This window comes from Oryctolagus cuniculus, chromosome 2, assembly GCF_964237555.1.
Source record: "Oryctolagus cuniculus chromosome 2, mOryCun1.1, whole genome shotgun sequence".
In the NCBI taxonomy this organism is placed as follows: Eukaryota; Metazoa; Chordata; class Mammalia; order Lagomorpha; family Leporidae; genus Oryctolagus; species Oryctolagus cuniculus.
Genome location: NC_091433.1, coordinates 132,500,664 through 132,521,148, shown reverse-complemented (window position 1 = coordinate 132,521,148; position 20,485 = coordinate 132,500,664). Strand labels below are relative to the sequence as shown.

At 43.5% G+C, this 20,485-nt stretch overlaps 1 protein-coding gene across 21 annotated transcripts in view; it reads right to left on the bottom strand.

The window, feature by feature from the left end:
- C2H2orf42 (chromosome 2 C2orf42 homolog) overlaps positions 1–20,485 on the bottom strand; it is a 45,595-nt gene that overhangs the window by 7,937 nt on the left and 17,173 nt on the right. For 11 of the 21 annotated variants that reach the window (XR_011386534.1, XM_051842804.2, XM_070068981.1 and 8 more), the window contains 5 exons: positions 18,825–18,935; positions 13,938–14,042; positions 11,080–11,184; positions 3,067–3,174; positions 1,389–1,489 (listed from right to left, as the gene is read on the bottom strand). Coding sequence is in view for 20 of the 21 variants with exons in the window: in XM_051842804.2 (XP_051698764.1) it covers positions 1,389–1,489; positions 3,067–3,174; positions 11,080–11,184; positions 13,938–14,042; positions 18,825–18,935 (530 nt within the window). In the remaining variant the exon portion in view is untranslated. The remainder of the gene's footprint in view (positions 1–1,388; positions 1,490–3,066; positions 3,175–11,079; positions 11,185–13,937; positions 14,043–18,824; positions 18,936–20,485) is intronic. The other 10 variants (XM_051842809.2, XM_070068978.1, XM_070068984.1 and 7 more) reach the window with 3 other exon arrangements.

Below are 20,485 nucleotides of genomic sequence, written 5' to 3'. Positions count from 1 at the left end.
GAGCCAGGCACAACCTGAACTGAATTCTGTCTCGCCACCAACCAGCAAGGTGACCCTGAACAGCTCACTGAATTTCTCAGAGACTGTTCTCTCATCTGCAAAACCAGGTTGATGCCCTTCCCAGTGCCCAGGTGGGAGGCTAAATGATGCCCACCAGACAGAGGTTCAGCGACCATTAGCGCTCTTTCCTCGCCTCCCGCACCCTGGGCTGCTTCAGTGCCTTCCTGAATGCCACATTCGAGGCCGGGAGCTGCTGCATTTACAGAGTGTCACCCTGCATTTCCTCGGGTGAGGCCAGTGAGAACTCTGGATAGAGGGTTCACATAGACTTCTTTTCTTTCTTTCTTTCTTTCTTTCTTTCTTTCTTTCTTTCTTTCTTTCTTTCTTTCTTTCTTTTTTTTTTTTTTTTTTTTGACAGGCAGAGTGGACAGTGAGAGAGAGAGAGAGAGACAGAGAGAGACAGAGAGAAAGGTCTTCCTTTGCCGTTGGTTCACCCTCCAATGGCCGCCGCGGCCGGCGCGCTGCTGCCGGTGCACCGCGCTGATCCGATGGCAGGAGCCAGGAGCCAGGTGCTTTTCCTGGTCTCCCATGGGGTGCAGGGCCCAAGCACCTGGGCCATCCTCCACTGCACTACCTGGCCATAGCAGAGAGCTGGCCTGGAAGAGGGGCAACCGGGACAGACTCCGGCGCCCCGACCGGGACTAGAACCCGGTGTGCTGGCGTCGTAAGGCGGAAGATTAGCCTATTGAGCCACGGCGCTGGCCCACATAGAGTTCTGTAGCCACCAAACAATGTTTTTCTTAATGTAACAATATTCTGCAATTAAGATCCTAATGTATGAAATCACATTATGCTGCCTTCTCTACAATGTGCCATTATCATAGGAGAGGATTTAGGACCTGCTTGAGAAAGAATGTTTTAAAATGTCTGATGTTTCCCTAGTGAAAGAGAACCATAATTAAGGCTCATTGCTCTAATGAGCATGAATTTGCAGTTTTGCTAGGAGGGTTTAATTGTGTTGGACTCACCTTGACATCACAGAAAATGTATCACTTAAAATTATTTATATACTTTCCAGCTGCCTGCCAGTCATACTTAGGCTCATCATAGCCACCAGGGGATCATTATTTAACTTACAAGAAAAGTTCTCCAGTTTTCTGATCCCAAAGGCAGATAAAAGCATATTCCAATTTAAGATACCTTTCTGAGAAAGAGGGAATGCCCATTAAAGTCACAGTCAGAACTCTAAAGTCATGGATATTTCTGAATAACCTCTCAGCATGACCAAAAGCAACTCTTCGGCTGGAGCAACTGGTATGGAAATTTCCCTACCCCCACTCCCTCCTTCCCCACTCTGCCCTTCCACCAGTGTGAGAATAAACCCTTACCTCTGGGGTGTCTAAGATTTGTTTAACTTGCAGAATGTTAGTGATATGCCAGGTATACTTGGAAAAGGTTCCCAGTGGCAAGGCATCTTTCCGAACAAAGGCTTCAATATAAAAAAAGGACAAAATTAGATAACCAAAAAAACTGTCCCTCTATTTCTAGAAAGTTCAGCACAGTGTCATTCCTCCCTTATAGAATCTTAGCATTCTTGAAAAGAAATTCTAGGAGCAAATATATAACAAATCAAATTACAGGCAGATAAGTGACAAACCAAATGGTACAGATCTCTGCTCTATCTTTATATAAGTCTAATGCTTCTTTGAGACCCTGTTTCTTATTGGTACCTAAGAGACCTGTTTCTTTGGTAAAGCACAGAATGTACAGGAGTCCATTATAAAACAGCATCTGACAACACTGGACATAACAGAAGTCAAACCATAGTTCTTAAAATAATTACATGAAGATTGCTAATGTCATTACCAGTTCATTGTCCTGTCTGCAGGATTATAAAGCAGGTCCACCAAAGAGCCTGCAGAAACAACTAAGGGATTGGTTAAAATGGATGTATCTGGCCTACAATTTAAACTGAAATAAAGACTAAATGCTGCTTCAAAAAGATAAGTTGTGAAGCAAAGATTCAGATGGTTCTAAACACAGTGATGAACAGCTGGCACTACGTAAAAACAGATGGAAACCTCAAGAAGTAACTACTAAATCACTAAATAACAATTTACCAGGATTAGCATTTGGTATAGCAGTTAAGACAGTGCTTGGGATGCCCACATCTCATTCAGGAAGCATCTGGGTTCAAGTTTGGTTCCACTCCTGATTGCAACTTCCTGTTAATGCACACCCTGGAGGGTAACGGATGACAGCTCGAGTATGATTCCTGCCATCCACATGGGAGATCCAGACTGAGTTCCAGGGTCCAAGCTTCAGCCTGATACTGTTATGGCTTTTTCAGGTATTCAGGGAGTGAAACCAGTAGATGGGAGATCTGTCTGTCTCTCTGCCTTTTGAATACATAAAATCTTACTGAAGAAACAGCATTGGCTTTTAGTTGCTGCTCTTGGCTATTGGCCACCAAGCAATCTTTGCCTCCCCTTCTTCCTTTTCTCTATTTCTGTATTCTGTGAGATCTCTAGAGAAAGAAAATACGTGAAACCAAAAACTACCAGAGTAATGTAGAATTATAAAATGTTCCAAACTAAGAATTACTCTAAAAAACAAAATCTTCCTTCACCAAAATTTGGGGACCAGGAGAAAATGCTTTTGTTTTTGATATACATGGTAATATCCGTCCAAGAAGCTGACCTGAATAACCACTGGTGCATGCAGTGCTTTGGTGGCAATTGGTTCATCTCTAGAAACACCAGATTTTTGGCAGCACCGTCACTGCACTTCACTGTTCTTCCTTTACCTCATTTGCGCTTTCTGAATCTTTCCATTAATTCTTACTGGAAGAGTATGGGGGGGCCCTTGAAGCATGTGGTCATTATTTCAGGAGCTGATTAGTGATGGGTTCATGCTCCAAGAATGTTACTTGAAGTCCTCACCCTCCAAGTTCCACACAGATTTTTTTCCAAACATAATTCTCTAAGGTTGAGATATCTACTGCCATTCTTTCCTTTCCTTCCTTCCGTTTGTTTACTTGTGCCCTTCTCAAGGGGAAACCCCTACCTGTGGTGGAGTTCGGGAGCCGTTTTTTTGCACTTCCTATGGATATTCTCTGTTGCAGGGCATCAAAAAAGGACTGAGGAATGTGGAACACCAGTGGTTCTGGTTTGCCTACAAAAGTAAAAAGAAAGTCACTTAAAAAAATTCAGTGAGCAGGCTAGCACTGTGGCTCAGCTGGTTGAGCTTCATATGCAATGCCAGCATCCCCTATGGATGCCAGTTTGAGTCCTGGTTGCTCCACTTCCAATCCACTTCTCTCCTAATGAGCCTGGGAAAGCAGAGGAAGATGGTCCAAGTACTTGGGCCCCTATACCCAAGTGGGAGACCCAGATGGAGTTCCAAAATCATGGCTTCGCCTGGCCCAGCTCTGGAGTTATAGCCATTTAGGGAGAGAACCAGTGGACAGAAGAGCTCCCTCTTTCTATAATGCTGCCTTTCAAAAAAATAAAATAAATCTTTAAAAAAAATCTGGTGAGCTTTCTGATCTACAGGGAAAGGTCAAAAAAATGGAGAGTAACTACAAATACCCCTGATGTTTCTTTATACAGAGGCAAAAAGAAGGCTTTTAATGGGTCTCTCTGAACCAGGCACTGTCACCAGCCCTGCACTTGATCCTTTGTAATCATAAAAACACAGTGCACCTACTTCTCATCTTATATAAAAATTAATTCCAAACAGATAAAAGACCTAAATGTAAGACCTGGGTGGCTGGCATTGTGCAGTAGCAGGTAAAGCCACTGCCTGCAATGCCAACATCCCATATGGGCACTGGTTCGAGACTTGGCTGCTCCACTTCCAATCCAGCTCCCTGCTGATGAGCCCAAGAAAGCAGTGGAAGGCGGCCCAAGTCCTTGGGCCCCTGCACCCACGTGGGAGACCTGGAAGATGCTCCTAGTTCCTGACTTCAGCACAATTCTGGCCATTATGGCCATTTGGGGGGTGAACCGGTAGATGGAAGTCCTTACTCTCTCTCTCTTTCTCTCTCTTTCTGTAAACTTTGCCTTTCACATAAATAAATTATTATTTAAAAGAAAAAAAAAAACCTGAGGGGCCAATGCTATGGTATAGCGGGTAAAGCTGCTGCCTACAGTGCCACATCCCATATGGGCACTGGTTCGAGACCTGGCTGCTCCACTTCTGATCCAGCTATGGCCTGGGAAAGCAGTGGAAGATGGCCCAAGTCTTTGGGCCTCTGCACCTGCATGGGAAGACCCAGAGGAAGCTCCTGGCTCCTAGCTTTGTATTGGCGCAGCTCTGGCCATTGCGGCTAGTGGGGAGTGAACTAGTGGATGGAAGACTTCTCTCTCTCTCTCTGCCTTTCCTCTCTCTGTGTAACTCTTTCAAATAAATCAATAAATCTTTGGGAAAAAAAAAAAGACCTGAAATTATTAGAAGAAAACATAGGGGAAACATTTCAAGACATCATTTCAGGCAATGTTATTTTTTGTTTAAGACCTGAAAAGCAGAGACAACAAGAGCAAAACTGGACAAATGGGATTATATCAAACTAAGAAGCTTCTGCACAGTGAAAGAAATAATCAACAAAGAGACAACCAAGGGAATGGATGAAAACATCTGGCAACTATTCATCTGACAAATGATTAATATCTAGAATAGCCAGTGCCGTGGCTCACTAGGCTAATCTTCCGCCTTGCGGTGCTGGCACCCCGGATTCTAGTCCCGGTCAGGGCGCCGGATTCTGTCCCAGTTGCCCCTCTTCCAGGCCAGCTCTCTGCTGTGGCCAGGGAGTGCAGTGGAGGATGGGCCAAGTGCTTGGGCCCTGCACCCCATGGGAGACCAGGAGAAGTACCTGGCTCCCGCCATCGGATCAGCGCGGTGCGCCGGCTGCGGTGCGCCAGCTGCAGCACGCCGGCCGCGGCGGCCATTGGAGGGTGAACCAACGGCAAAAGAAAGACCTTTCTCTCTCTCTCTCTCTCTCACTGTCCACTCTGCCTGTCAAAAAAAAAAAAAAATCCAGAATATATGAGGAACTCAAAAAACTCAATAATGGAAAAAAATCCAGTTAACAAATGGGCAAAGGATCTAAATGGGCATTTTTCAAAAGAAGAAATACAAATGGCCAACAAATACATGGAACAATGCTCAATGTTGCCAGCATAGAGAAATGCAAATCAAAACCACAGAGCAGTACATCTGACTCCAATCAGAATGGCTGGTATCAAAAAGACAAAAGATAAGAAATGATGGCTAGGATGTAGAAAAAAGAGAACCCTTATACACTATTGGTGGGAATGTAAATTCATACAACCATTAGGGAGAACATCACAGAGGTTCCTCAAAATACTAAAAACAGAGCTACCATATCACCCAGTTATCCCCCTTCTGGAGAGAGAGAGAGAGAGAGAGATAAAATGCATAAATATATTTATATAATATATATTTATAAATTTATATACTTATTTATAAATATATAAAATACATAAATATATTTATATACTTATAAATAATATATAAGTAATTTATAATAATTTATATACTTACAAATAATATTTTATATAACGCATATATATTTATTTATATTTGCATATATAAAGTGCAATATATTATATGCAATATTATATATAATGCAATCAGTAAACAGGAGCTATACCTGCATTCCCATGTTCATTGCAGCAGTGTTCCTAATAGCTAAGATATGGAAACAACTTAGATTTCATTGGTAGACGAATAAAGAAAATGTGATACACACGCACACACACACAGGACTATTATTCAGCCATAAAGAACAAAATACTGACATTTACAGCTACATTGGTGGAACTGGTACTCATTTTGTTAAGTGAAATAAGACAGACACAGAAAGACAAACACCATATATAGATATTCTCATACATGGAAGTTGAAGGAAAAAGTGGCTCTGATCTAGGAATAATGATTACTAAAGGCTGAGAAGAGTGGAGGGGGACAGATTAGAGGGAGCTTGGATGATACATAACAAAGCACTGAGACAGAAGTAGCAAGTTCCAGTGCTCTACAGCACAGTGGGGCCACCACATCTCATGATAGTGCACTGTTCTCTGTAGAAAGAACTAGAAGAGAGGAGCTGCTAAGCTCAAACACAAAGATAAGGAAATGGAAAGGTTAGTTGCCCAGTTTGATAGATTTACACTGTGTTTATCTGTAAAAATACTGCACTACACCCCATAAAATTGTACAAGTATTGCATGTTAATCAAGCATTTAAAAATAATTTAAAAAACAAAACAAAACAGAGCAGATCCTTGTCATTCACCAAGGATAAGTTTTTAAATTTTGAATTTTAAAAATTGTTTTTATTTGAAAAATGGAATGAGAGAGAGAGCGGAAGAGACACAGAGATCTTCCATCTACTAGTTCACTTTCCAAATGCCAGCAACAGCTGGGGTTGGGCCAGGCTGAAGGCAGGAGCCTGGAACTCCATCTGGGTCTCCCCCATGGGTGCAGGGGCCCAAGTACATGGGCCATCTTCTGCTGCTTTCCTAGACACATTAGCAGGGAGCTGGATCAGAAGCGGAGCAGTCAGAACTTGAATCAGTCCTCTTATTTGGGATATCAATGTTGCAGGAAGCAGCTTAACTGTATGCCACAATACTGGCACAGGAACTTAAATTCTGCATTTTGAGCACAGACTTTTCGCTTTAAAGGGAATATTAAATAAGATGAGATGAGAACAATGAAGCTGAGTTAAGGAGGAGCTGGTCACCTGTGTCCACTTGCTCCTGTTCACCACCCACAGGCACCTGCTACTTGGATTCCTGTCTGAGCAAAGTAACTGCATGCTTCTACCTGGATGGTCAGCATCACAAATGCTGAGGGACTACAAAATTAGGACATGACTTTATCCAATGGTCATCAGCCTTCCTCCCTGAGTATAGCCTCACGGCAAGCAAGATTCTGAACATATGTAACAAATCTCTCTTTTTTTTAAAAAAGATATTATTTATTTCAAAGGGAGAGTTATGGACAGAAAGAGAAGGAGAGACAAAGAGAGATCTTCCATCCACTGGTAAATTCCCCAAATGGCAGCATGGGCTGTGGCTGGGCAGGGCTGAAGTTAGGATCCAGGAGCTTCTTCCAAGTCTCCCATGTGGGTGCAAAGCCCCAAGCATTTGGCCCGTCTTCCTTTGCTTTCCCAAGCACATTAGCAGGGATTGGATTGGAAGTGGAACAGCGAGAACTTGAAGCAATGACCCTATGGGATGCAGGTGTCATAAGCGGTGGTTTAACCTACTATGCCGCAACGCCAGCTACAACAATCTCTTTTTTTTTTTTTTTAATTTTTTTTTGACAGGCAGAGTGGACAGTGAGAGAGAGAGAGACAGAGAGAAAGGTCTTCCTTTGCCGTTGGTTCACCCTCCAATGGCCACCGCGGCCAGCGCGCTGCGGCCGGCGCACCGCGCTGATCCGATGGCAGGAGCCAGGAGCCAGGTGCTTCTCCTGGTCTCCCATGGGGTGCAGGGCCCAAGCACCTGGGCCATCCTCCACTGCACTCCCTGGCCACAGCAGAGAGCTGGCCTGGAAGAGGGGCAACCGGGACAGAATCCGGCGCCCGGACCGGGACTAGAACCCGGTGTGCCGGCGCCGCAAGGCGGAGGATTAGCCTAGTGAGCCGCGGCGCCAGCCCAGCTACAACAATCTCTTAAAGAAACTTGCAAGACATTAGTTTGACCAAAAGTCAACAGAAAGAGAATTCAGGGGCGTACATCAAATGACTTTAGGGACAGATACTTGGCACAGCAGTTAAGATGCCACCACATCACATCAGTTTAGTTGGATTGGAATGGCTGCTCTGCTTCTGATTCCAACCTCCTGCTTATGTGCACACTGTGGGGGCGGGCAGTGGTGGAAAAGCACTTGGGTCTCTGCCACCCATACGGGAGACCCTGACTGAGTTCTTAGCTCCTGGCTTTAGTTGCCTAGCTACAGCTCTTACGGACAATTGAGCAGTGAATAGTGAAAGGCACATCTTTTTCTGTCTGTCTCTCTGCCTTTAAATAAATAGACAGATATATACTTTTTTTATTAATTGAGTTGAGAATTTTCCTTAATTCTGCCTAAAGATCCAGAATGAGTTCCAGGATTCCAGTTTCAGCCTGGCCCAGCCCCGACTGTTGTGGGCATTTGGGGAGTGAACCAGCAGATGGAAACTATCTTTTTCTCTCTTTCTGTCTCTGCCTTTTGAATAAATAAAATATTTTTTAAAAATTTTGCCCAAGGGGGCTAGCCCCTGCAGACAGAAAAAATACAGAACTACATGGATAAACAAGGAAATTATCTGCCTAGTACAATTAAAGGACTCTTTTAAAACAAATTTATTTGAAAGGCAGAGTTACAGAGAGAGAGAGAGAGAGAGAGAGAATCTTCCATTTGCTGGGACACTTCCCAAACTGGTGCTCATATGGAATGCTGGCATTGCAGGAGGCAGATTAACCCAACCCAATGTGCCACAAAGCTGGCCCAAGAAAGACTCTTAAAGACAGTTCAAATGCCTTTATTTATTTATTTTTTTTAAGATTTATTTATTATTTGAAAGGCAGAGTTACAGAGAGAGATCTTCCATCTACTAGTTCACTCCCCAGATGGCTGCAACTGGGCTGGGCTAATCTGAAGCTGGGAGCCAGAAGCTTCTTTTGGGCCTCCCATGTGGGTGAAGAGCCCAAGTACTGAGCCATCTTCTGCTGCTTTCCCAGGCACATCAGCAGGAAGCTGGATGGGAAGCGGAGCTCTGGAACTGTAATCAGCACCCATATGAGATGGGTACAAGCGGTGGCTCTACCCACTATGCCACAGAGCCTGCCCCTTAAATGCCTTTTTGAAACAAAAAAGCAAGCCAAGAAAAATCAGAATGAAAAGTTTTCTAGAATTCTGTAGAAAGATTCAAATTCTCTCCATGGGTTTTGCCTACTTTACTGAATGCAAAATGTTAATAACCATATGGTCACTGATTCTGAGGCACAAAAATATTTTGTTTGCTTGTTTTTTTTTGTTTTGTTTTGTTTTGACAGACAGAGTGGACAGTGAGAGAGAGAGACAGAGAGAAAGGTCTTCCTTTGCCGTTGGTTCACCCTCCAATGGCCGCCGCGGCAGCGCGCTGTGGCCGGCGCACCACGCTGATCTGATAGCAGGAGCCAGGTGCTTCTCCTGGTCTCCCATGGGGTGCAGGGCCCAAGGACTTGAGCCATCCTCCACTGCACTCCCGGGCCACAGCAGAGAGCTGGCCTGGAAGAGGGGCAACCGGGACAGAATCCGGCGCCCTGACCGGGACTAGAACCCGGTGTGCCGGTGCCGCAAGGCAGAGGATTAGCCTAGTGAGCCGCGGCGCCGGCCTAAAAATATTAACATCTAGATGTTTTCAAGAAGTCATCACACATTGGAATTTTAAGCCCTTTCATCCTGAAATCAGATTATGGACTACATGTAGGGGTAATTAGAGCTCCCCAAGAAGTGCTAACTCATCTGACCTCAGCTGATGTGATGCTTGAATGCAGGTTTACACAATCTTGGGGCCGACACTGTGGCTTAGCAGGTAAAGCCGCTGCCTGCAGAGCTGGCATTCCATATGAGCGCTGGTTCGAGTCCTGGCTGCTCCACTTCTGATCCAGCTCTCTGCTATGACCTGGGAAAGCAGTGGCAGATGGCCCAAGTGTTTGGGCCCCTCCACCCATGTGGGAGACCCGGAAGAAGCTCCTGGCTCCTGCCTTCGGATCAGCCCAGCTCCGGCTGTTGTGGCCATCTGGGGAGTAAACCAGTCGATGGAAGAGTTTTCTTTATCTCTGCCTCTGCCTCTCTGTAACTCTGACTTTCACAATACATAAATAAATAAATAAATCCAGCCTGTATTCTTCAATCTTCCTTAGTAGACTGTCTATACAATTTCAAGCAACTGGGGCTGGCGCTGTTGCATTGCAGGCACAAATGGATGGAAGACCTTTCTTTCTGTCTCCCTCTATCTGTAACTCTACCTCTCAAATAAATAAAATCTTTTAAAAATTTTTCAAGTAACTATCTTAATCTCACATGTTAAGATTTTTCTCTCAGCTTTTTTCCTCTATATTTTGATTTTAACAGTAAGAATGATCTAAAGGTTTGGTATCTCTCTCACCAAACACAGATACACACACACACACACACACAAACGTACATGTGATCAAGGCCATTTGCAATTATTTATTACTTGCTGTACTGTTTTCAATTTCTAAATCCATTTTTCTAGTCCTGCATTTTAATTATGTGAGTAGAGGCCACTGTGTGGCATAGCAGGTTAAGTGCCACTGTGACATTGACATCCTAAAGGAGTTTATGTCCCAGCTGCTCCACTTCTGATCCAGCTCCCTGCTAATGGCCTGGGAAAGCAGCAAAAGATGGCCCAAGTAGTTGGGTCCCTGGCACCCATTTGGGAGGGCTGGAAAAAGTGCCTGGTTCCTGGCTTTGGCCTAGCCCAGCCCTGGCTATTGTGGCTATTTGAGAAATGAACCAGCAGACAAAAGATCTCTGTCTCTGTCTCTCTCTGTGTAACTCTTTCAGATAAATGAATAAATAAATTACATGATTAGTCCTTTCTTTCAATTTGGACTCCTATTATGTGGGGGCCCAAAGCTCTCTGGACTGAAGTCCAATTACTTTTTCTATCAAAACAGAGTAGAATTATAGGACAATTGGACTGACATTGAGTCCCGGCTGCTCCATTTCCCATCCAGCTCCCTGCTAACATGCCTGGGAAGCAGTGGAAGGTGGACCAAGTCCTTGAGCCCCTGCACCCATGTGGGAGACCTGAAAGAAGCTCCAGGCCCTGGCTTCAGCCTGCCACAGCCCCAGCCATTGTGGCCATCTGGAGAGTGAACCAGCAGATGGAAGATCTCTCTTTCTCTCTCTCTGTCTATTCTCCTCTCTCTGTAACTCTGCCTTTCAAATAAATGAAAATAAATCTTAAAAAAAAAAAACATTAAAATAAAAAATTACAGAACAATTTAGTACCTTCTACTTTGAGCAAGAGCCCAGTTGGGCAATCAACACTTACCATCAAATTGATAGTGCATGGTTTGATGGATGCGTTCTGTGACACTGGCCAGCCAGTCTTGGAAGGATAAGGTCACTTGGGCCTCATCCAACAGCTGACCACAGGCTAGGAAAAGAAGAAAAGACAACTCTTTAGTCACTTTTCTTATAGAATAAACACTTAATTGAAATTTGAGAAAGTTGAGTTTGCACAGAAAAAAAACCTAGAAGCTGAAATTCAAGGAAAGTAGATAAATTAAGTTTTACAAAAGAATGTACTTAGAAAAGCTTTTAGAGACTAACAGGTACAAGAGTATTAACCACAGAAAGTTTGCAATCTTTTAACACTAACTGCATGCTAAAGAATGGTTCCTCTCTGTATAACAGCTATTTTAGACATCCATAGGTTAGTTCTATTCCTGATAAATATATATTTACATGCTCCAAATCTTCTCCAAAATGAGGCTGTTTCAAATAAAGGTTGATATGTTTTCATATCAAGGTTGAGTTGATACATTCACCATGGGTTGCTGTGATATCTTTATACCTAAAACCTAAAACCTTGTATACAGATATCCAAAATGAATGAAAATTCACTTCTAAATAACGGCAAAAGACGTAAATTTCTAGCTCTGAGTAACTGGGAAATACAGTGACAAATGATGGAATTTAATGGGTCCGAGTTTGGGGCTGGGAGTCAAAAGGTTGCGGGATCATCATCCTGTGTGCTTACTGCCTCTGCCTCTTCTCTAAATAAGGATCTGAGTCTGAATGACCTTCCACAAATCTACCTTCCTATCCTATTGCTTCTCTAAAATATCTTTATGTGTCTGAAACCTGTCACCTTTTTATATATAGAGAAAAACATCATCATCCCTACTACCTATTTGAAATTAAAATTATCATAGGCAGGGGCCGGCGCTGTGGCATAGTGGGTAAAGCTGCCACCTGCAGTGCCAGCATCCCATATGGGCGCTGGTTCGAGTCCCAGCTGCTCCATTTCTGTTCCAGCTCTCTGCTATGGCCTGGGAAAGCAGTAGAAGATGGCCCAACTCCTTGGGCCCCTGCTCCTGTGTGGGAGATCCGGAGGAAGCTCCTGGAGCCTGTCTTCAGATCGGCCCAGCTCCGACCTTGCGGCCAACTGGGGAGTGAACCAGCGGATGGAAGACCTCTCTCTCTCTCTCTGTAACTCTGACTTTCAAATAAATAAATAAATCTTAAAAAGTTAAAATTATCATAGGTAAATGTGCTTATTTGTATTGAGGATACTTTCTTACTTCTTTTCCCTACAGGCAGTGATGACAAGTGGTTTAAAAAAATATTCTACCTGGGCCTGGCACTGTGGCTCACTAGGCTAATCCTCCGCCTGTGGCGCCAGCATCCCATATGGGCACCAGGTTTCTAGTCCCGGTTGCTCCTCTTCCAGTCCAGCTCTCTGCTGTGGCCCTGGAAGGCAGTGGAGGATGGCCCGGGTGCTTGGGCCCCTGCACCTGCATGGAGACCCGGAGGAAGCACCTGGCTCCTGGCTTTGGATCGGCGCAGCGCCGGCTGTAGTGGCCATTTGGGGAGTGAACCAAAGGAAGGAAGACCTTTCTCTCTCTCTCACTATCTGTAACTCTACCTGTCAAATAAATAAATAAATAATCTTTAAAAAAAAAAACTTCTGACAGTTGATCTGTTTATTTCCTGACCTTCCAAAAACATTTATACCCAGAAAGTACAAGTGCTTAATGAATAAGTTAATTAGTATTCAGTCCTGTATTCTATAATTACATATTGGTCTTATCTTCAAAACCAGAATGTAAGGGCAGGGATGATTCCAGTTTTTAACCAGCCAGTTGCATTACATGGCTGGCCATATCAAAACAAGTTTTCAATACTGCCAATGTTGGACTAAACTCTTTATACAATTTATAGAGAGTTAAGAAAAGATTGATTACCAAAATGTATAAGCTTAAGTATTCTGAGTAGAAAAGTGATAAACATAAACTGTGTTCAAATTAAGTCATTCTGTCTCATAAATTCAGAACAATAGCCAGGCTATTGCTTCTTAGGTATGTTTTCAAGCTTCACTGACTTTGGAAAATAAACTATACTTGTCCTTCTCAATAAATATTAATTTTTTGTAATTATAAAAACACATTTTTCCTTTCAGCTTTGACTCAACTACATGTGGGCAATAAGCAGTAAGAGGAAAACATCCTGCAAATACCCATTGCTAAAACATATGAGGCACTGCTGAGTTAAAGACACAATTTGTTTTGGTTTGTTTTCTGCATGGTTTTCTTGCTTTTAGTAATCTCTAAGGCTTTTCTTGCATAGTTTAAAATTTTTTTAGAGAATTGTATATTCATGTGAAATTGTAAGAAATGCAGAACTTGCACGCTCTTTACACAGATTCCTCCAAAAGCAGCATTTTGTAAAACTCTAGTACAACATCACAATCAGAAAAATGACACAGTACAATCCAGTGGCCTCATTCAGATTTCAGTGGTTTCACATGCACCCAATGTGTGGTGTGTGTGCATAGAGTTGGATGTAATTTTTCCACACGTGTAGACTTACATGACAACCACACTGAAGAAACAAGGGAGTCATGACAAGGCTCCCCTCTACTATCCTTTCACCACTGCTGTTACTTCCCTCCCAAACCCTCTCCAAGCTCTGGCAACCAACCAATCTGTTCTCCAACTCTATGGTTTCACACACAATTGAATTTTGAGCATGATTTGAAACTAGTAAAACAGGAAAGACCTCAGGTTCACGCCTGCTATTGTCTATGTTAGCACCTTTCAGGGACAACAGACGACACTGCTACTGCTTCTGGATTTTTAGGATGACTTTCCACCACTGTAGCCTATGCTAGGGAAGGGAACTTACCCTGCCTTTTTAGTGAAGAAGCAACCACAGGCTTTTTCAGGCCACTTTTTCTTAGGTTACTGCTCACTGCATCTTGAGGCAATAGTGAACTGTTCATCTGTGTGCCTAAACCATAAATCATGACAGTGTTTAATAAAGTACCTACAAAATACAAATTGATTTGATATTGATTTCTAAAGAGTCTAAAATATACAAATATTCCCTACTAATTTCTAGGTTGGCTTCATAGTTTCTAGAAGAAATTTGCATTAGCCATTATACATAAAAATTTAAACTTTTTATGCTCATTATGGAAATTAGAAGTTACAAAACAGAAAGAAGAAAAGATTCACCCATTGTTCCCACTTCTCAAATAACCGATTAGTTTTCTGGTGAGTGGTCCTCTACTTTTTAGTTTGTTTTGCTAGTTTTGTAATTGTAAGGAGCTGTGACCATAAAAATATTGCCAAATGTAGTGGAAAAATTAGTTTGAATTTCAGAAAAATAATTTTTAGTTAAGTATGTTCCAAATATTGCATGGGAGATACTTACACTAAAAATTTATTCATTATTTATCTGAAATTCCTGTATTTTGTTTTGAAAATTTTAGAGGCAGAGAGAGAGAGAGAGAGAGAGAGAGAGAGAGATGGAGAGAAAGCATCTTCCCACCTGCTGGTTCACTCCCCAAACGATGGTAATATCCTGGGGCCAGGCCAGGCCAAAGCCAGAAGCTTTATCTGGGTCTCCTACATGGGTACAGGGGTCCAAGCACTTGGGCCATCTTCCACTGCTTTCCCAGGCCATTAACAAGGAGCTAGACTGGAAGTAGAGCAGCTAGGCCTCAAACCTGCACTCATATGGGATACCAGCACTGCAGATGGCAGTTTTTTTTTTTTTTTTTTTTTTTTTTTTTTTTTTTTTTTACAGGCAGAGTGGACAGTGAGAGAGAGAGAGACAGAGAGAAAGGTCTTCCTTTGCCGTTGGTTCACCCTCCAAGCACCTGGGCCATCCTCCACTGCACTCCCTGGCCACAGTAGAGAGCTGGCCTGGAAGAGGGGCAACCGGGACAGAATCCGGCGCCCCGACCGGGACTAGAACCCGGTGTGCCGGCGCCGCTAGGCGGAGGATTAGCCTAGTGAGCCGCGGCGCCGGCCTGCAGATGGCAGTTTAACCTGCTATACCACAACCCCCAAATTCTTTACAATCATTATTAAAAAAAAAAAAAAAAAGATTTATTTATTTACTTGAAAGGCAGAGTTACAGAGAAGGAGAAGTAGAGGCAGGGAGAGGAAGGGGTGGGGGGAGATCTTCCATCTGCTGGTTCATTCCCCAGATGGCTGTGATGGCTGGAGCTGGGCCAATCTGAAGCCAGGAGCCAGGAGCTTCACCTGGGTCCCCCATGTGGGTACAAGGGCTCAAGCACTTGGGCCATCTTCCACTGCTTTCCCAGGCACATTAGCAGGGAGCTGGATTGGAAGTGGAGAAGCCAGGACTCAAACTAGCACCCATATAGGATGCAGGCACTGCAGGCAGCTGCTTAACCCACTATGCAACAGCACCAGTCCCTACAACCAATTTTTTTTTGACAGGCAGAGTGGACAATGAGAGAGAGAGAGAGAGACAGAGAGAAAGGTCTTCCTTTGCCGTTGGTTCACCCTCCAATGGCCACTGCGGCCAGCGCACCGCGCTGATCCGAAGGCAGGAGCCAGGTGCTTCCTCCTGATCTCCCATGGGATGCAGGGCCCAAGCACTTGGGCCATCCTCCACTGCACTCCCTGGCCACAGCAGAGAGCTGGCCTGGAAGAGGGGCAACCGGGACAGAATCCGGCGCCCCGACCAGGACTAGAACCTCCGCAGGCGGAGGATTAGCCTACTGAGCCGCGGTGCCGGCCCTACAACCATTTTCAATGGCTGCCTGATATTCAGTGGTAAAGTGGCTTTACCATGGTTCATTTAACTATCACTAATTGTTTCTAAGTTTTCAATATTATAAATAATCATAAAATAAACATCTCTGGACAAAATTATTTTCCTATACCAAGATTATTTCCTTTAAAAAGATTATTTGTAAGTGGGACTACTGAATGAAAGGATAAAAACTTTGTTCCTTTTCAGAATTTTGAATTTTCCTGGAAAAAGATCAACAAGTAAACATTTAACAACAATCTCTACCTGATACTGCCACCTGAGGGCTTCTCCAAAGCACAGCAATGACCATGCCACTTTGTTTCTCCATTTTACTTCAACTTCCCGGCACCAAGATTCCTGTGCACTGACCATTTTAAGGTCCAGTAACAGATACTGCAAGCTTCATTTACCCATGATTAAAGCAATTTACTTTACACCGGCCATGAGAGCCTGGATTGCCAGCTTTGCCTGCAGTCTCAGCATTTTTAAATCCTTGATAATGTGTGGACAGGCCCTCCCTGAGACGCCACATCCCACACTGAAGCCCCAGGGCTGCTGCCCATTTCAGCTCCCACTAATGAGCACCATGGGAGGCATCAGGTGACAGCTCGGAGAGCTGGACTCCTGCCACCAACATAGGAGACACAGAAATTAGCTCATGGCTTCCTGCTTTGGTCTGCTTCAGCCTGGACTGTGTGAGCATTTGGGGAGTGAAACAGTGCATGAAAGCTCTCTCTCTCCCTGCCTTTCAAACACATAAAAATTTGGTAATTTGGTAGCAGAAGTATCTTGTTTTAATTTTGCATTTCTAAATGTTCACATTTCCCTGTTTACTAGTGAGTTCAGGGTTTGATATATAAAAATGGGCCAGGTAATATCTTCACTTTTTTTAGAATATAGATTTCTGGACACTTACGTAGTATAGTACCATGGCATTTCCACACTGACACATATGGGACCTTAACTGATACTGGCATTAAATATTTGAATTTTATTTTTTATGTTTTAAATATTTATTTACTTGAAAGGCAGATTACAGAGATAGACAGGGAGAGACACAGAAAGGGAGGTGTTCCATCTGCTGGTTTACTCCTCAAATGGCCACAATGACCAGGGCTGGGCCAGGCCAAAGCCAGGAGCCAGGAGCTTCACCCAGGTCTCCTATGTGGGTACAGGGGCCCAAGGACTTGGGCCATCCTCTGATGCTTTTCCAGGCTCATTGGCAGGGAGTTGGATCAGAAGTGGAGCAGCTAAAACATGAACCATCACCCATGTGGGATGCCAGCGTTGCAGGCAGCACTTAACCTGCTGCACCACAGCACCAGCCCCAAATATTTAAATTTCAAAATTGTGTGTGTGTGTGTGTGTGTGTGTACATATGGTCCCCGACTTATGATAGTTCAACTTAATGATTTTTTTTAGAATTAAAACATTTTATTTTTGCCATAAGAAATTTTTTTTCAACAATGACTTTGGGATTTTATAAGGGTGCAAAATCAATACACATTCAGTGGAAATCATACTTAAAATTTTGAATTTTGATTTTTTTCTGGGCTTTAATACTCTCTCCTGATCAGCCATGTGATCATAAAGAAAAAAAAAAAAAACCATACTCCACAATGTGTCCCATGGCTGAGCTATGAGGTGCTAAGAGTATTACATGCATTTTTAACTTATAGTATTTTCAGTTGATGATGTATCCCATTACATCTCAAGGAGTATCTAAATGTTATCAATCTCCACATGCTGAAACTGCAAACTATACTCCTACATTAGTGTGGAAAATACAACTAACCATTGTCACACTGTTTTTTGTAAAACCCTCTATGGGGTGGCCATTTGGCACAACATTTAAGCCACCATGTGGGACACCTGCATCCTGTATAAGAGTGCCTGGTTAAAGTCCTGACTCTTCCACCTCTGATTCAGCTCCCTGCTAATAAGAACCCTGGGAGGCAGCAAGTGATAACTCAAATACTTGGGTCCCTGTCCCCACGTGGGAGAACAGGATGGAACTCCAGACTTCTGATTTCAGCCTGGCCAAGCCCTGGCTACTGCAGGGATTTGAGGAGTAAACCAACAGATGGAAGACTTCTGTCTCTTTTTTGCTTTCTCTCTGACTTTCAAACAAAATGAAAACAATCATTATATTCTTAGAATTGTATCTATGAACTACATTGAATCTGTTCTCTTTATATTAACATCACATTAACATGAGAATTGATAAGAATTCTGCTGTAGTAATTACCATGCATTTGGTGTAAACCTAAGAATCTAACATATTAATACATCCCTAAAACTAAAAAAAATAAAATGAAATGAAAATTGGGACCAGTGTTGTGATGGAGGAATTAAGCCACTGTTTGCAATGCCAGCTGCCCATATTGGAGTCTCAGTTCGAGTCTTGGCTACTCCGCTTTCAATGCAGCTTCTCACTAATGCACCTGGGAAAGGCAGAGGAGGATGGCCAAAATACACAGGTCCCTGCCACCCATGTGGGAGACCAGGGTGGAGTTCCTGCCTCCTGGCTTCAGCCTCACCCAGATCTGGCTGTTGAGCCATTGGGGAGTGAACCAGTGGATGGAACATCTTTCTCCCTCTCTCTCCATCTCTCCTTGTCCACTCTGACTTTGAAATAAAAAAAATCTTAAAAAAAAAGAAAATAAATAAAAATTATAAATAAATAAAACCCTCTATAGATGAAAACTTCATAATGAAATAATCAGGTAGATTAAGATCTAAGATTAGTCTGAATGTTTTGGGGTTGAACAAACATAATAAAAGTGGAGTCTGGCTGATCTTACTTTTGATCAATAAAACCAATTTTTAGCTTGAGTTGACAAGGAATCATCAGTGGAGGAGAAAAACTTTTTTTGGAAGAAAGCCATAAGAACAAGAATGATTTCTTAGAATTGCTGAGATTCAGTGAAAGACATAAAACTCAGTAAAACAATTTCTAAAGATAATACCACCAAACAAACCAACTAAACAGCCTCTCACCAGATACTTCATCCTTCTTCCTTTTCTTGGGCTTAGAAGCAGTAGATTCACAGGCAGACACAGTTGATTCTGAATGGCAGCCTAACTGGGGTACAATAATCTCTTTAAGACCTAAAAGAGAAAAGACTTCCGAATTACAAGTACTACTGATTACTAATACTACTAATATTTTAAGAGTTAAGTATGGGCCCCTACTAGAGAAAAAGTAATTCATAAAAATCCAAATCCTGAAAACAAATGATCACGTGTTTGCCTGCTTAGAAATAAATTCCTGGGGCTAGGGCTGTGGTAGAATGGGTTAAATTGCTGCCTGCAATGCCAGCATCCTATATGGGTGATGCTTCAAGTCCTGGCTGCTCCACTTCTGATCCAGCTCCCTGCTAATGCACATGGGAAAGCAGTGGAAGATGGCCCAAGTGCTTGGGCCCCTGCATCCATATGAGAGACCCAGATGGAGCTCTAGGCTTCTGCCTGGCCCAGTCCCGGTCACTTGAGGCCATTTTGGGAGAGAACCAATAGATGGAAGACTTCTTTCTTTCTGTCTCTCCCTGTCATTCTGTCTTGCAAATAAACAAATAAATCTTTTTTTTTTTTTTTTTTTTTTTGACAGGCAGAGTGGACAGTGAGAGAGACAGACAGAGAAAGGTCTTCCTTTGCCGTTGGTTCACCCTCCAATGGCCGCCGCACCGCGCTGATCCGACGGCAGGAGCCAGGTGTTTCTCCTGGTCTCCCATGGGGTGCAGGGCCCAAGGACTTGGACCAGCCTCCACTGCACTCCCTGGCCACAGCAGAGAGCTGGCCTGGAAGAGGGGCAACCGGGACAGAATCCAGCGCCCCGACCGGGACTAGAACCCGGTGTGCCGGCGGCACAAGGTGGAGGATTAGCCTAGTGAGCCACTGCGCCGGCCCAACAAATAAATCTTTCAAAAAATAGTATTTAGTTCCGGGACTGCCATTATGTCTTGATGCTGGAAACCCCACATGGGTGCCAATTCCAGGCCTGGTTGCTTTGCTTCCTGTTTAGCTTCTTGCTAACACACCTGGGAAAACAGTGAAAGATGCCACAAGTCCTTGTGAAGCTCCTGGCTCTTGGCTTCGGCCTGGCCCAGCCCCAGCCCATTGCAGCCATTTAGGGAATGAACCAGCCAATGGAAGATACCTCTCTCTCTCTGCTACTTGGTCATTCAAATAAACAAAATATATATAAAAAAAGATTTATTTGTTTTAAAGGCAGAATTACAGAAAGAGAAGGAGAAAGAGAGGGAGAGGGGGAGAGAGAGAGAGCGAGCATTTCCATCTGCTGGCTCACTCTCTAAATGGCCACAATGGCAGGGGCTAGGCCGGGCTGAAGCCAGGAGCCAGGAACTTCATTTGGGTCTCCCACACGGGTGGCAGGGGCCCAAGCACTTGGGCCATCTTCCACTGCTTTCCTAGGCACACTAGCAGAGAGCTGGATCAGAAGTGGAGCAGCCCATATCTAACTGGCACTCATATGGGATACTGGTGTCATAGTTGGTAGTTTAACCTGCTGAGCAACACAGTTGCCAATGTGTGTGTGTGTATATATATATATATATAATTTTTTTTTTTTGACAGGCAGAGTGGACAGTGAGAAAGAGACAGAGAGAAAGGTCTTCTTTTGCCGTTGGTTCACCCTCCAA